This window comes from Aplidium turbinatum, chromosome 9 (assembly GCF_918807975.1).
Source record: "Aplidium turbinatum chromosome 9, kaAplTurb1.1, whole genome shotgun sequence".
NCBI lineage: Eukaryota > Metazoa > Chordata > Ascidiacea > Aplousobranchia > Polyclinidae > Aplidium > Aplidium turbinatum.
In genome coordinates, this window is record NC_137480.1 from 20,988,023 (window position 1) to 21,003,448 (window position 15,426).

General features: G+C 37.3%; 2 protein-coding genes across 2 annotated transcripts; one reads left to right on the plus strand and one right to left on the minus strand.

Annotated features, from left to right (window-relative positions):
- The first annotated feature begins 2,356 nt into the window (after positions 1 to 2,356).
- On the plus strand, positions 2,357 to 4,429 carry LOC145777072 (kelch-like protein 25). The gene has a single exon (XM_082588360.1). The coding sequence runs from the start codon at positions 2,597 to 2,599 to the stop codon at positions 4,304 to 4,306; it is 1,710 nt and encodes a 569-aa protein (XP_082444486.1). The 5' UTR covers positions 2,357 to 2,596; the 3' UTR covers positions 4,307 to 4,429.
- Positions 4,430 to 5,715: 1,286 nt separating this feature from the next.
- Positions 5,716 to 14,962, minus strand: LOC145777073 (uncharacterized). The gene is made up of 6 exons (XM_082588361.1): positions 14,891 to 14,962; positions 13,912 to 14,103; positions 12,824 to 12,951; positions 10,155 to 10,323; positions 8,695 to 8,884; positions 5,716 to 6,769 (listed from the first exon to the last, which is right to left on the minus strand). Exons 1-6 carry the CDS (start codon positions 14,919 to 14,921, stop codon positions 6,469 to 6,471), a joined length of 1,011 nt encoding a protein of 336 aa, XP_082444487.1. The 5' UTR covers positions 14,922 to 14,962; the 3' UTR covers positions 5,716 to 6,468.
- Positions 14,963 to 15,426: the final 464 nt, after the last annotated feature.

A 15,426-nucleotide genomic window follows, 5' to 3' on the forward strand; every position in this document is an offset into this window, starting at 1 on the left:
GGCTAGGCCAACTTATTTCTATTTGCATAAAAGAAAAAGCATCCAAAGGCGCAACTGCAGCAGAAGCGTGATATCATCAGTGATATGCGCGTATGCAAAAAATGTTGACGCCGTCAGCGTAAACGTAAACGTTCGAAAAACCATACGCCGTATGCGTCAACGTAACTTGTAAAAAAAAGTTGGCGGCGTCAGCGCATACACTAGCGTAAACTAATTTTGTTTGCTAGGTGCCAAACTTTCACACGGTATAAATCACTCAAAACAAACAAGTTTTATTTTGAATTTCCACGAAGAAACACAAGCATCTGAAAGTGTTCATTTGACATTTTGCTGCGTTTTGGTTTCAATATGTCTTTTCCCATTGAAAACATTCTTTCAACTGCAGCGCTGGAAGGTATTGGCGTGTTGTAGCGAAAAAAAGACATTAAAAAGTATACGTTGACGCTATACGCTAAAAAACCACGAAAACTTTACGGCGTAGCCTCAAGCGACAACTATCCAAAAAATGTGGCCGTAAGCGTTAGCGTAAACATAAAGTCTACGCCGCAAGTCCACGGCGTATAGCTTACGTACATCTCTGGATATCATCAAATCTAGGAAATGAAAGTAAGTTTTATAACGTAGGCATATACGCAGCCTACCTGCAATTTATTTTGGAACGAATTAGTTAAAACGCCTAGTTAATTTAATCAAACGATAAAAAGCCCAAAATATAGGCTAGATCAGTGGTTCTCAACCTTTTCTGAGCCCTGGCCCCCCAGACTGTTGCTCTAAAAGACCGTGGCCCGCTTGAGTGAAATAAAAATGTGTTTGTTTAAAGAACAGCGATCGAAACGAAATCAATGAAAACAGTTAACGAGTGATTAAATGATTTTTACCTCATTACAATCACAAAAGATGATGCAACATGCAGTGAGATAGAACATAGCCTACCATGAAAAAACATGCTTTTAGCTAGCTTTACGATACTAACACCTACAGGCTACGAGTGCTTTTTGTATCACAATTCTACGTTTCTGTCAATTAATACATGTTACAATTCATTAATGAAGCCTTTTATTGTGGCCCCCATGAGAACGCTATGTGCCCCCTTGGGAGGCCGAGGGCCACAGTTGAGAACCCCTGGGCTAGATACTAAACTTTAGTTAAGGATGAATTTTGTGTCTACAGCCTGGATCTTTATTTTTTGATTGGATAATTTATTTTGATTATTTCTTGAGCTTTTTAATATGCATTTTAGGTTTTTTGTTTGTTTGTTCCTATTTTGTAAAGCCTGTTTCTTTTGTAAAATGTCTGTTCTTTTTAAATCGATATAAATCTGCCTTTTCGATTAAACAATGCCACCTAAACAATGTTTGATTTGTCACTAGGGCTCTACGAAACCACGTTTTCAATTAAAACATAAACTAAGTTCTATACAAAATATTGAGGTTCTAACTAATCTAACTAATCAGTGAAGAGTTTAAAACCTTTACCAAAAATGACTTGGAAGCTTTTCTACTGATGCAAGATGGTAACGTGATTGAAGAAACTTCTTTTTACAAAGCTATGCTGACATGGACTAAGTATGATGAAGAAAATCGAGTAGACGATTTTCCTGATCTCTTAGAGTTGATTAATTTACAACAACTTCCTCAAGAACTTCTTGAAGATCTAGTTTCAAATGAAAATCTTGCAACGGTAAAACTTCTTCTTGAATTTGTAAGCCAACAATGTTCTAACAAGTTGGTTAAAGTAATCAGCAACAAATTGAGAGAAAGTCGATTAAACGAAATCGATTCAAGGATTCTGAGCAAAGCCGCGACTTAGCAAAGGCCAATGAAAACAAAGCATTCCAATCCCACTTCAGAGCAAGTTGCCACCAAAACAATGTTTGATTTGTCACTAGGGCTCCACGAAACCACGTTTTCAATCAAAACATAAACCAAGTTCTATACAAAATATTAAGGTAAAAAGAAATTAGGAAAACAACTTTTGTGTGAAAGAAAAACAAATAATCTAACTTTGTTTTGTACAGCTCGACGTATCAGAAAAAAAACTTTTTTATGTTCAGAAACCAAAATAGACCTGTTTATGAAGTTGATTTCATTTGCACTTTTTCTTATTGATTTGCAACAAACAAAAAACATCCAAAGGCGTAACTAAAAAAACGGAAAACAATCAAATCTAGCGAATAAAAGAAAGTTTCAAAACATATTTTATTTTGGAGCAAAAAGGTTGGAAAGCCTGGTTAGTCTAGTAAAGATATATAGAACCAAAATAGTAGACACTAAGCTCATGTTCAGCTTGAGTTTATTATCAACATTTTGGGCTCTTTATTTTTTTATTGGATAATTTATTTTTATTGTATCTTGAGTTTTTTCAAATGCATTTCAGGCTTTTTGTTTGTTTGTATCTATTTGTAAAGTCTGTTCCTTTTGTAAAATGTCTGTTCTGTTTAAATTGATTTAAATCTGCCTTTTGTTGGACGTACTGTGGCAATGAATTTGAATCTTGAGGGCGAGAGCCCGAATCTGTCTCCCATTGCTTTCATCAGCTCTTTGTCAGGTCAAGTCTTCACAGCTATCAATCCGCTCTTTGTAAAAAGTGTTGCAAAATGAGTTTTTCTCTCAGTGGTCGAGCGAATGTGGGAGAAATATGTCGAGAAAGGACACATACTGCTAGTTTATTGAAATACGCAAATGACTGCAGACTTTCCGGCACCTACAACGATGTTTCGATCAGTACCGGAAATGAATGCTTCTTTGCTAACAGAATGGTGCTATCGTGTCATTCTCGATTCTTTGAAAAGATGTTCAAGAATGAAATGAGAAATATATTCATCCATTCAGTTGAAATCGAATGTGTTGACAGTGATTCCATGCAGAACCTCATAGAATATATTTACACAGGAGAAATTTTTATAAACTCCGATAATGTCTGCAAATTATTATCCGCTTCAGATTATTTACAGATTCCCGACGTTAAGCTGTTTTGTTTTGAATTCTTGGAAGAGGCTATTACTCCAGATAACTGCATTATTATTTGCAATTTAGCAGCTCACTACGAAAATGGTTTGCTTCATATTTTTGTCAAGGATTTCATTACCGCAAACTTTGATGAAGTACCAATCAGTGAAGAGTTTAAAACCTTTACCAAAAATGACTTGGAAGCTTTTCTGCTGATGCAAGATGGTAATGTCATTGAAGAAACTTCTTTGTACAAAGCTATGCTGACATGGACTAAGTATGATGAAGAAAATCGAGCAGACGATTTTCCTGATCTTCTAGAGTTGATTAATTTACAACAACTTCCTCAAGAACTTTTTGAAGATCTCGTTTCAAATGAAAACCTTGTAACTGAAAAACTTCTTCTTGAATTTGTAAGCCAACAATGTTCTAACAAGTTGGTTAAAGCAATCAGCAATAAATTGAGAGAAAGTCGATTAAACGAAATCGATTCAAGGATACTTAGCATAGGCGCCACTCGAATGCCTTCAAGAATAGTAGACGTATACAATTGCTTCAACGAACCATCCAAGGAATATCCGGACCTTCCAGACGCCCGGGATTGCGGTTGCTCTGTGAAGTTGCACGATTTTGTTTATTCTCTTGGAGGATGCAATGTGTCTCGCGAAGTAATCCCAACCAATATTGTTTGGCGTCTTAACGTGAAAGAACCAAGAAATGAATGGCATGAGAGTTGCCCCATGAGAGAAGAAAGGCACGCCATGGCTGCAACTGTCTTCAAAGATTGCTTGTTTGTTGCTGGAGGCAATGATGGTAAAAATGACTTGTCTTCGGTCGAATATTTTTCTCCAATTTTAAACACTTGGAAAGCCGCCATGTCAATGACAGAATACAGAAGTGGTCTTTCGTTGGTGCCTTGTAAAGAAAGCTTGTACGCAATAGGTGGATATCAAAATAACGAGTATTTATCGTCGATGGAGCGATTACACGCTGTTGGCAGTCAATGGGAACGAGTCAAGCCTATGCAGACACCGCGAAGATGGCTAGCTGCTGTCAACTGCAACGGATTTCTGTACGCTATTGGAGGCCAGTCTGGGAACAGCATTGATACAAGGTTACGAACTGTTGAAAAGTACGATATAAACTCCAATGAATGGAGTGACGTTTCGGATATGAACTATGAACGGTCAGCTGCCTCTGCCTGCGTCTTGCAAGGCAGGATTTTTGTTGTCGGAGGAGTTGATACCGACGGACGAGTGCCCAAAGAAATAGAGTGCTACGATCCGTTGACGGACAACTGGAACATTGTCGGAAGAATTAATTTAGATCTTTTTAATCATTCACTTGTGATTGTATAAGTTCGTAGCTTTCGTAAATGTTGATTATAATTTGAGGCCCATTAAACTGTTTGTTTATTGCAAAGTGAAAAGGAAACTTGTTAGTTTAATGTACTGAAAAAATACATGCCTAAGCAAACCTTTTGGTCAACTTTTGATTTGAAATCTTGCACTAGGTGTACAATTTTTAAAAAGACAGAATTAACCATATTAACCATAAAGACCGTATAAACAATAAAATTCTAGCTATTGTAGAGTAAAACATGAAAGGCCAATTGATATTATGAGCTTTGAATCGGGAGTTTGGAGCCGTATAGGCTGATTGTCGTTTTCAGAATAGAGCAATATCTTGCTAACAAAGATTGTCATTTTTACATTGTTTTGATGTAAAAGTGACAATTTTTGCAAGTTGAATAGAACTTCGGTAAAGAAATATTTCTTTAGTGTAGTGTAAAGCATGTTAAACTATCAACCCCAACATTCCCTGATATTTTTTTCTGACTTGCTGATGAGCTTGGTTTCTCGTTTTCATTTGGAATTGAACTCGGCTACTCACAGGAGGGACTGTGTAAAAATGCTCATCTTCTCTCCCAGCTGATCCATTGTGAGTGGCATTGAAGGGAGGTCAACCGTGAACTGTTGAATAACATTCAACTTTTTATTCATATTCTTTTCGCAACGTGTGAGATGCAAAAGACGTTTGCTGTGATAATTGTTTGCCGAAGGAAAAAAAGTCTCAAGAAATAGCGCATTACAACTGTATGAAATAATACTTATAAAAAAGAGCTCAAAGGCGAACTGCTGAGAAAATAAAACGAAAAATTTTTATGCGGGAAAGCAGGAGATAAAAATTCTCTTGAAAGAATGTCGTATCTTTTTGAGTAATTTTTTTTATTTTGTGTCTATCTACCCACAATTTACAAATTCGCCACCGGTTGCACGGCAGTGCTATAAGCGTCCTTTGTTCAGCTTGAAGGAAGTGTGACAGTTATCACGGTGTTTTGAAGCAAGTTTGTGATCTGCTAGAACAAATTATTACCTTTCAGGTGACAGAGTTTTGTAGCATTAGCTAACAAATGCAGTTGAAAGGTTTCAGAAAAAAGTTAAATGTGCTACCGATGTATGCAATGAATCTCTAAATAATAAGAATTGCTTTGCTGCATTCACATTACAACATAACTCCAGCAGTAGCCTTCATGCTTAATTTACAGTAGTGATCACAATAGTCAATAAACTATAATGTTTCTTGCCAACACTCATTCCGAATAATTTATGTGACTCTGATGCAAGAAAATACCAAACTAGTTCATAGAAAAAAGTGATTTCTGTGAAGTTTTCTGAAAATAGTAAGCTTTGATTCTACGAATGAAGACCATGAAAATGAGCCATCGTACTTCTATGAAGTTTTATTTTAAGAGCGTTGCATTCCAGCTGCTATTGTGTTTGGATATTTCATGCTACTGCAACTTCCACATACCTTAAACGAGCAACTATTTAAATAATGAAATAACTAAACCCTCTGAAGACATTACAAGTAGGCTAGTACAGTACCAGAAGCTAGATCATATACTAACTCTTCATGTACAAAAAAGGGCAACAGATGTGCAACTTTACAGTGCATAAACACACAGTCAATGTATAATGTAAATTATATTACTAACCATCAGTGATGTACGCGCATACAAAAAATGTTGACGCCGTCAGCGTAAACGCAAACGTTCGAAAAACCATACGCCGTATGCGTCAACGTAACTTGTAAAAAAGTTGGCGGCGTCAGCGCATACACTAGCGTAAACTAATTTTGTTTGCTAGGTGCCAAACAATCATACGGTACAAACCACTCGAAACAAACAAGTTTTATTTTGAATTTCCACGAAGAAACACAAGCATCTGAAAGTGTTCATCTGACATTTTGCTGTGTTTTGGTTTCAATATGTCTTTGCCCATTGAAAACATTCTTTCAACTGAAGCGCTGGAAGGTATTGGCGTGTTGTAGCGAAAAAAATACATTAAAAAGTATGCGTTGACGCTATGCGCTAAAAAACCGTGAAAACTTTACGGCGTAGCCTCAAGCGCAAACTATCCAAAAAAATGTGGCCGCAAGCGTTAGTGTAAGTAAACAAAAAGTCTACGCCGCAAGTATGCGGCGTAGAATTTGCGGCCTATACGTACATTTCTGCTAATCATACAACAGTAGTAGAAGTTGTCTTGACTGAAGTGTAGTTCGAAGACGTCTTTTTAGCTTTTGACTTTTCTTTGTTCCAGCAACAAAGTCCCAGTCTACTTTGCCAATCCGCATAAGAACAAATGACGCAAATAAGATTACAAAGTAAGTTAGCATCGTAAAGATAGTTAATCAGAACAAAGGGAACGTTATGAGTCAAGAGAAGTGCTAATACGAAGGTAATTAAATCCGCCAGAATGCACAGGATCGTAGTGATTACAGATCGCTTCACAAGGCTGACCAAAACGTTGTCTGTTGATCTGTTGAAAATAACGTTAAATAGTTTGACATGCCTTAAAGATATCTAACAGTAAAAGTTTTTGTTAGAAAAGGTATGTCCAGCTAAAATGGTCGCCATTAGTCATATTTTTAATGCAAAAATTGCTAGTGCGCTTAATTGAATAACACAAATGTTGAAAAACTTGTTCAACGAATTTTTCGATTGCCAAAAAAGAAAATATGTAAATCACTCTTTCGCATGCCCGTACGAATATTCCACTCAGCTGACAAAATACTGCATTGAAACGTTGCGTTTCAGCAATGTTTTGTAACGTTGAAGCGATGTAGAGTAGAAGATAAAAGTTTTTAAGTCGGTCAAATCAACGGTCAAATTCGTTTCTGCATTTCCATTGCCAATGAAGATTATCCTATTGCGGACTTTTGGAAAAGTAAAATACACAAGAGAGATGGAGAGATTGTTTATATGCTTTCCGACATTACAAGTCCTACACATAATGAGCAAACATCAAAATTAGTTACTAGTTTGCTAAAATAATTAATTAAACTACCATTCAACGTTTTATAGGCAGAGAAAACTTTTTCTCAAACCGTAGAAAATTTCATTATCAGATCACCGTTTCAATGCGTAGTTGCACTGATGAGAATTTAATATTCGAAAACGCGTTCTGCAACACTGTTTTTTGCACTCTGCAATGCTTGATGCAGATTTATCTGTAGATTTCCATCACGCATTGATTCACGTTTACTCCATTGATTCACGTCACTCCATCACGTTTAAATTAAAGCGGTGATCTGATAATGAAATTTTCTACGGTTTGAGAAAAAGTTTTCTCTGCCTATAAAACGTTGAATGGTAGTTTAATTAATTATATCTGAAAGTTCCTTGGTTTCATATTATCTGAATTTTCTCAACTAGCTACTCTCCAAGGCGTATATATATAATCATTCAGAGTTGACTCTGTCAAGGAAACAAGCAAAGATGGTCCTGTAACCGGTGGTGAAATCTTTCTGAAATGATTGAGACTTTGGATAAATTCTTATTTCTGTTCGAATTAACGTGTACTTTAAAAGGTCGTCGCTAATTAATTGGATACGCTACTGTATTACATTGTATTATAATCACTGAAATCATATTGAATTGATATTAATAACAATACCGTCTATTAATTTTCAGTGCTTATCTAAGTACTGTAAATTAGTATACTTCGGTAGATGTTCATTGTGATGGCTTTTTTGCTTTGAACATTAAGTTTGTTTTAACAAAAAACACCTTAAGCGAGTAATGTCGGTCTGGAATTGCATGCGGGAAGTGATTTTCTGATGTCTCTGGATTTATTAATATTCAATTGAACACTGAGAATATGTCCTTATAATGTTTGTAATGTATTGTATTGAGTTTAAATTTAACCGTTGTTATTGCGTTCATAAACGTAGTTGCACTGATGAGAATTTAATATTCGAAAACGCGTTCTGCAACACTGTTTTTTGCACTCTGCAATGCTTGATGCAGATTTATCTGTAGATTTCCATCACGCATTGAAGCGGTGATCTGATAATGAAATTTTCTACGGTTTGAGAAAAAGTTTTCTCTGCCTATAAAACGTTGAATGGTAGTTTAATTAATTATTTCTGAAAGTTCCTTGGTTTCATATTATCTGAGTTTGCTAAAAACTTTAACAAACTGTTTCGCCCTAATAGGATCATCAGAAGAAACTTACTCAAATACACAAATAGATTCTATCTGAATAAGTTTCTTCTGATAATTGTACTAAGGCAAAACAGTCTGTTAAGGTTTGTAGTGAACTAGTAACTAATTTTAATGTAATTCGCTCTGCTTGGCTTTTCACTTGGTAGGCTATTAAGCACTTTTTATAGTAGCATTAATAGCATTTATTGTTTAATGAGCAAACATATAAGCAAGAAGCACACAAATCACATAGCCTACCTTTGAGAAGACTTTGCAAAGAATCGTTTTGCATGGCGCTTAATTGGGAAAACAAAAAGCAGTTCCAAAGTGAGTTGCATCACAAGAGACCCAGCGAAAAGCATCACTAGAGGTGCACGCGTGCCTGTTGTTTCTAAGCAACCATCCACACTTGCTTCAAACTCCCATAAGGCTCCGGTCATGAATATACCTTTAAGCAGTGCGGAAAATTGTTATTCTGGTAATTATTCAACAAGAGATTATAGTGAAAAACCGGTCATCATAACTGGCGTTAACCTTCAACCATCACCACCATCTTCCTTGTATTGAGGGTTGGAGGCAAGGTGCCTAAAGCGGGTCCGAATTCGGATCTTACTGTTTTTTAACGAATTCAGATTGGATTTGCATCTCGTTTATTTGATAAAAGCTGGAGCGAATCCAGTTTCTAAATTGGCATGTTTTTTTTCTAAATTTTGAACAAAAATAGAAAAATTTTGAAAAAGCTTCTCTCGCTACATTTCCAAACCCGGAGAAAGTTTATTATGACAGGACGTTTGTGTGTGTTACCATGTAAAGCGTACATGTTATGCTTTAAATTGTTTTGCAAACATCTTTTAGCAAAAAATCGTTCAACTTGTCATGTAGCCTAGTGAAATATTTTTTAATCAGATTTCAGTAGTAAAATTTATTCGGATCTGTTTCGGAACCCCGTTTGAGATATCATGAAAGTGTCGTATCCGTATCGGATCCAGAAAAGCAAAAATCGGATCAAGGTCCTATTATAAACCTTGGATCCGCATTAGGCCTACACCTCTGATAAGTACCTGTTCACAATGAGGCAACTGCCGATGTAGTCAGACTAAACAACATGACCAACCACGATTTTACAAGTTATTTCGACAGGATCGAATTTGACCCAACAAATCCTAAAGTCGATTGACTCAGGCACCAAAGTGGTGCATTTGTTATTCCCTTTGATTTCAGGATAAGTTTCTGTCTCTTATGTGCTCTTCACAGATCCTTAGCTAGTTTTTTGTTTGCTCTCGAAATTTTTTAAAGTTATCAAACTAAGTTGACTCGGTTTAAATTATCAAAATTAAAGTATAGGCCTAATGTTAATGTTAGAACTGCTTGATAGATTGAAACGATTAGGCCTATTGGCTATTGCTATTAATAACTTACCACAAAAGTGCTCAATGCTAAGCAAAAACGCCAAGCAGAGAAAATTAGCCTACATTTATCTAATGTAGTTACTAGTCTCTAAACCCTTTACATGTTGTTTCACCTTTGGTTGTAATAATCAGATGGTTCTTATTCAAATAGAACCTATTTAACGGTAGCCTACACTTTCAACAATTTAAAAAAATACTTCATCAAAGTGACTGCATTTAATTGAAGTACTGTAAGCAAAAAGTGAATCGGACTGACCACGTTACACCATTTGATAAACAACTCCATATCTTTAAGGCAAAAGAGATTACCTGCTATCATCATTACCAGAAAAACTGGCAAAATACAAGCACTGGCAACCTTGCACGGTTTGTTGTACGTCATGGCTAGAGTTGGGTCTTTGTAGCAAGTTCGTTGTCTCTGCCATAAAAAGGTATACAAGCACGCAATCCCAGCTGCGTAAAAAAGGAAGGAAAAAAGCTGAAACAAAAATAAACTACCTCAGTATGGTTCAATTACGAGCCGCAGTCCAACCTTGGCCAGCAGAGAAATTTAGTCTTCTCGTCAGTAGCCTAGGCTACTTTACCGATTAATTAGTTGGTTGGTTAAAATCTTAATCCTTGGACTGAGAAAGCCTATGAAAGGTTATTCCTGGCAATTTCATATAGCCCACTTGCAGTAGCGTTGATAGGGATTAGAGTGTCCAGAAGCAGAAGGTACTTTTGGACCCAATCCCGAGATAATTTTAGGGGCTCGGAGCCTTTTCAAGGGACCCGGAAAAATGAATAAACTACAGCGTATTCTTTGGATGCAGTGTATTGTTCTTATAAATGTTTTCATTTAGAGTTCAAGAATCTTATTGGTACCGGCCAGTGGCGTAGCCAGAAAACAAATTTGGGGGGGGCCAAATATTTGATGAATTGAAGAGAACGACAAAGTGTTTGATTTAAGCCATCGCCACCTGATGTGCAGTGACGTATCCTGGTGGGTTGAGCAAGGGAAGCAATAAAAGTGGTGGGTGTTAGAGCGTGCCGAAGGCACGTGTATTCCAGGGGGGTCCGGGGGCATGCTTTCCCGGAAAATTTTTGCAAAATTACACTCAAATAATGGATTATAGCGCTTTCTGGAAACACTTTTAGGGTAGCCTAATATATTTGTATGAAATTTATTAGCAGGTAAACAGCTATTAACTTATTAAAGGTAGCTCTTATACACGAACGGGCAAAACCTGCGGCTAAATTAGAGAACACCAAAAACTCAGCTACAATAACTATACATAAACATAACAGAGTAAGCCATTCTGAAATTGATTCCACAAATTAGTTAAAAGAAACGTAAATCGCGTAAATTTTGCGCGATTTACGATTTGCAAAATTTATTGGTATCTTTCTGTGTGACTAAAACAAACCCTTGGGGGTGTTAATAGCCAGATGACTTAGAAAACGTTATAAGTTTCTACAAATTTTATCATATTTTCAACAAAGGGCTCAACTTCGGAATCCAAACTTTGAAAATTTGGGGGGGGGGCCATGGCCCCTTTCGCCCCCCCCCTGGCTACGCCTATGGTACCGGCCCAAAATTTTCTTTCAACGGCCCTGCCTACACGTACAAGCTTTGAACCACTGACACAAGCCCGGTCACCGAGATTGGCGGAGTGGAGCCTCCGATTGTCAAAGTTTTATTGTCTGTGAATTATTCCATCCATTACGTGCTACTAAAGGAAAGGCAGTTCATGAAATGCATTGCTCTTGCGCACACCCCAAGAACCGAAACATTGCTGTTTGATCTTGCGGTTTCTTCGGGCACAATGCCGGGCGCTTAATCAACCGATATACCGGATTTTGAGTATCAGAGTAAAAAGCTTCTGAGCTATTTTTGTAGAGGTAAAATGGAAAAAAGTCACACTCATAGTTTTAGTATAAGTAGATTGAAGTTTAAATGCGCAAAAATTGGTGTAAGACTTGATGGTTTTTTAATCTTGGTAGGCTATTTCAATTCTGAAACACAAGCAATTTCATTTTCTTGTAACTTAGAGCGAAAATGAAATGTAAGCTATTCAAGTCCAACAATCTCAGACAGTGTGCTAAAATTTTGTGCGTGTAGGCTATAGCGTGGAAGGTTTCAGGGCTGGATTTAGCTGATGGGGGGCCCGGGGCACTTTTAGATCGGGGGGCCCCTTGCAAAAAAAATTTTTGCGCCTACGGCGCGAAAAACCACCTCTGTGTCTACAGTAGCATCAATCCAGCACTGCACAGCATTTTGCAGAAACTTCAAAGACTGAAAGGAAGAAAAAATAACACAAAATCACATTTTTTCCACATAGGGGGGCCTTTCAAAAGTCGGGGGGCCCGGGGCACCTGCCCCCTCTGCCCCCCCCTAAATCCGGCCTGGAAGGTTTACTGCTTCTTAAAACCAGTCTTGTCGGAAACACACACAATACTGTACAAGGAAATATTTCCGATTGAACAATGCGATGATAATGCGCTATTTTCAAGAATTTTACTGTGATTAAATTGAAAGACTACACAATAGGCTAGGCTACACGGTAGTTTATCACAGCAATGCCATTTTGTCGAAAGCCTTGTAGCCTATGTTCTTTTTTGCACGTAGGCTAGTTATAAGCTATTCCATAAAGTGTAGCCTAAACTCCCTAAAAGTATTGTACCATGTAGGCTACATCACCTCCATAACAAGGTAGCCTATTGTGGCAGCTTTTCAGTATTTTTGTATCCCATTTGTCACTTAAATTTACTGTAACTGCATCACAGCTAGTGTCAACCGGTAAGAATGCAATGGACTGGTACAGGCGGTAGTAGATGGTCTGTGACCTAAATCAGTGGTGCAATACTGACGAGCCCAGCCTCACGGCGGATCACGGCGTCCATCGCTGTCAGTTCATGCTACAAACGGGCGAACGGCTGCCGAGAAACGTTGCGGTTGTTAATTTGCAGAGTTTCAAAATGATGAAACGCAGATTTACCTGTATAACTTTGCACACAATATCCGATGTGTGAGAAGTGAAAACAATAGGATGGTTACTCGAACAATCCAAAAACGTCAGAGTGGCTGCCGAAAGGCTAAGATTATCCAGTCTTGATGAAGAAGTAGCTGAACAATAAAGCATTTGAAGTTTTGTAATAATTATAATAATTTTAACGGCTTTAAATTTACTATCGCTCTTTATAAGCTAAGGTTTTTTAGCGACAGAGCTCATGTTCAATTTTATATCAGGTTTACGATGTCATTACATTATTACCCGACTTATTCTTACCGCGTTATGCAAGAAAAAACACAATAGGCCTAATCGATACAGTTTTTAAAGTCTTCGCTTTGATCCGACCTACAATCGATTTCCTACCTATACCAGCACTAGAGCCGAAGGCGAAACCACTCGGCCACTCAGCTGGTATTGCAGTTATAATGTTATATAGGCTGTAGGGTTAACTTAAAACGCGAGGTAAAACTTGGTATCACAAAAACTCATTGTAAAGATTAATTATCTAGTTGTGTGCTTTTTCATTCCTTGCAAAATTGACGCTTTTTTACGATAGGAGGTCTACTGGAGGCTATAAACTTATTACTTAATTATTATTTTATTTCTAGCTAACTTTACCTGAAAACCAAGGATTTGAGCTGGGCTACTGTATTTATTTCATTTAACGATGTCAGATATTTTAGCAGCAACATGTTCCAATGGGGCCTCGCCGATTCACCATCTTGTGCGTGTGGCTCAGATTTTCAAACTGCACACCACATTATCTATCAATGTCCTGTATACCGACCACAAGATAGACATGTGGACCTAACAACGCTCGATGAATACACAATCCATTGGCTGCTGCGCCTGGATGTAACAACGTGATCTGTGGCGGCCTCAAACGCAAGAAGAAGAAGAAGATATTGGCTAATAAGTATCACTTCACATTTTGTGCAGAAAGCACTGCAGATAAACTTCGAAATACTTATGAAAACGCTAATTCTTCGTTGCCTGAAATTACCAAACCATTAAAGCAAAAACAAGACCTTTTGCGTAAATAAGTTTGGGGCAAGTCATCAGCTTCACTTTACCTTTCCCTGCCCTGGAAAATCGTGTTGATTCTGCATTTCTTTGTTGTGCTTTGCTCTTTCGAATTCGATGCACAATGACTGCGATAAGTACATATAGGGCCGTTGTTGATAAGGTGATTCCAATGACAAATGCAGGAATCTGATGAGCGCCAAATAAGGCCTGACTATCACGCATTGCTTTGGATGACATTTCTAAACATAAAAAAAAAATAATCAAACATTGCTTTCGAACAGGGCTTCCCAAACCTTTTTTTGCAAAGTCCCAAATTTACTTATTTTTGCTGGAATGACTTTCGTGTCCCAATTGTAACTTCGCCTTGTTATATTTTTCTGCGGTTAAAGGCGTGGCCCAAATTCATTTCCTCTGTTGCCCAAATTTGACCCGGGGCCCTGGTTTGAGAACTGCTGCTCTGAAATGTAAGGAAAGTTTACCCAGTACAATTAGTCCGATAAATTTGGAAGTCTATTTTTATTGATGTTGTAAAGTTTTAGTGAGGTCGGTCAAGTTGAAATCACGTCCCAAGACACCAACCAGTGTCTTACAGTTTATAGCAATGTATTTGACAAGCTACAGTAACATTGAGCAACTTTGAGGAAATAGTATTGCTTGAAATTCGCCTGCTAAAACCATGTTGAAAATCCTCTTGCTTGGTTGCGGAGTACGCGCGGGAATATCTTATAATCGTGCTTCTCCTTCTATGTTCAATTTGCTACTTTTTTTATTAGCATATAAGCTGATGGCGGCTGCTTGACTCCCAGGTCACTTCGCAGCTCCCCGTTGAAGTGTCTACGCTTTTTACAGAATTTTTTTTTTATTTGATATTGCTTTGCAAATGTGACCTTTTTTGAATATAGGTTCATTTGCTTTCTTTTTTAAACTCTGCGTTATTTGAATCAACGTGAAAACGGAATGATTTGTTATTTTGCTAGCTCGTTTGGAATTAAGTTAGTTGAAACGACCGCCTCAATTTGAGCTTACCTTCGGTTGTGAAATTGTTCATTCTGTACATGGACTGTCATAAACGAATCTTTAAAAACAAATAGGCAAAAGCTTCCTTGTAGTCACAGCTTTTCACTGCAATGAGCATATGCAAATAGCCTTGGTTTTAATTGCGAGTAGTTTTGCATTCAATGAATGACTTTTTTGTTAATAAATATGCAAAAAGAAAAATTTTTGAAAATATTTCCGAAGCTTTAGAATTCCCTAATTACTGAAACATAATAAAAGTTGAATTGTGGCTGACTATAGTTTTGCATCTGTGTTTCATTAAAATTGTTACATGTTAAAAAAAATCTGGTTAAACAAGTGTTAGACGTGGTATGGGTAGACAAGGCCAAATTTCTATTTAGTCTAAATGATCACAACTCAAGCCTTTATGCATAGCCTGGTGAAAGCTATCTTGTAAATTTTTTCATCATTCTTTCTTTAAACTAAAAAAATTGCTTTATTGCATCCGCCATTACACAGCTTTGGATTTGGTACGGTAAGAAAGCAGTTACTAAACAGGATATTTT

Excerpts from the sequence above, each read along its gene's own strand:
- LOC145777072 (XM_082588360.1), top strand. The coding sequence starts at position 2,597 with ATGAGTTTTTCTCTCAGTGGTCGAGCGAATGTGGGAGAAATATGTCGA.
- LOC145777073 (XM_082588361.1), bottom strand. The coding sequence starts at position 14,921 with ATGTACAGAATGAACAATTTCACAACCGAAG. Across the intron at positions 10,324-12,823 it reads TTGTGTGCAAAGTTATACAG|CTTTTTTCCTTCCTTTTTTA; the intron begins GTAAATCTGCGT and ends TTTTTGTTTCAG. Across the intron at positions 8,885-10,154 it reads TCTGGTAATGATGATAGCAG|GTATATTCATGACCGGAGCC; the intron begins GTAATCTCTTTT and ends CACTGCTTAAAG.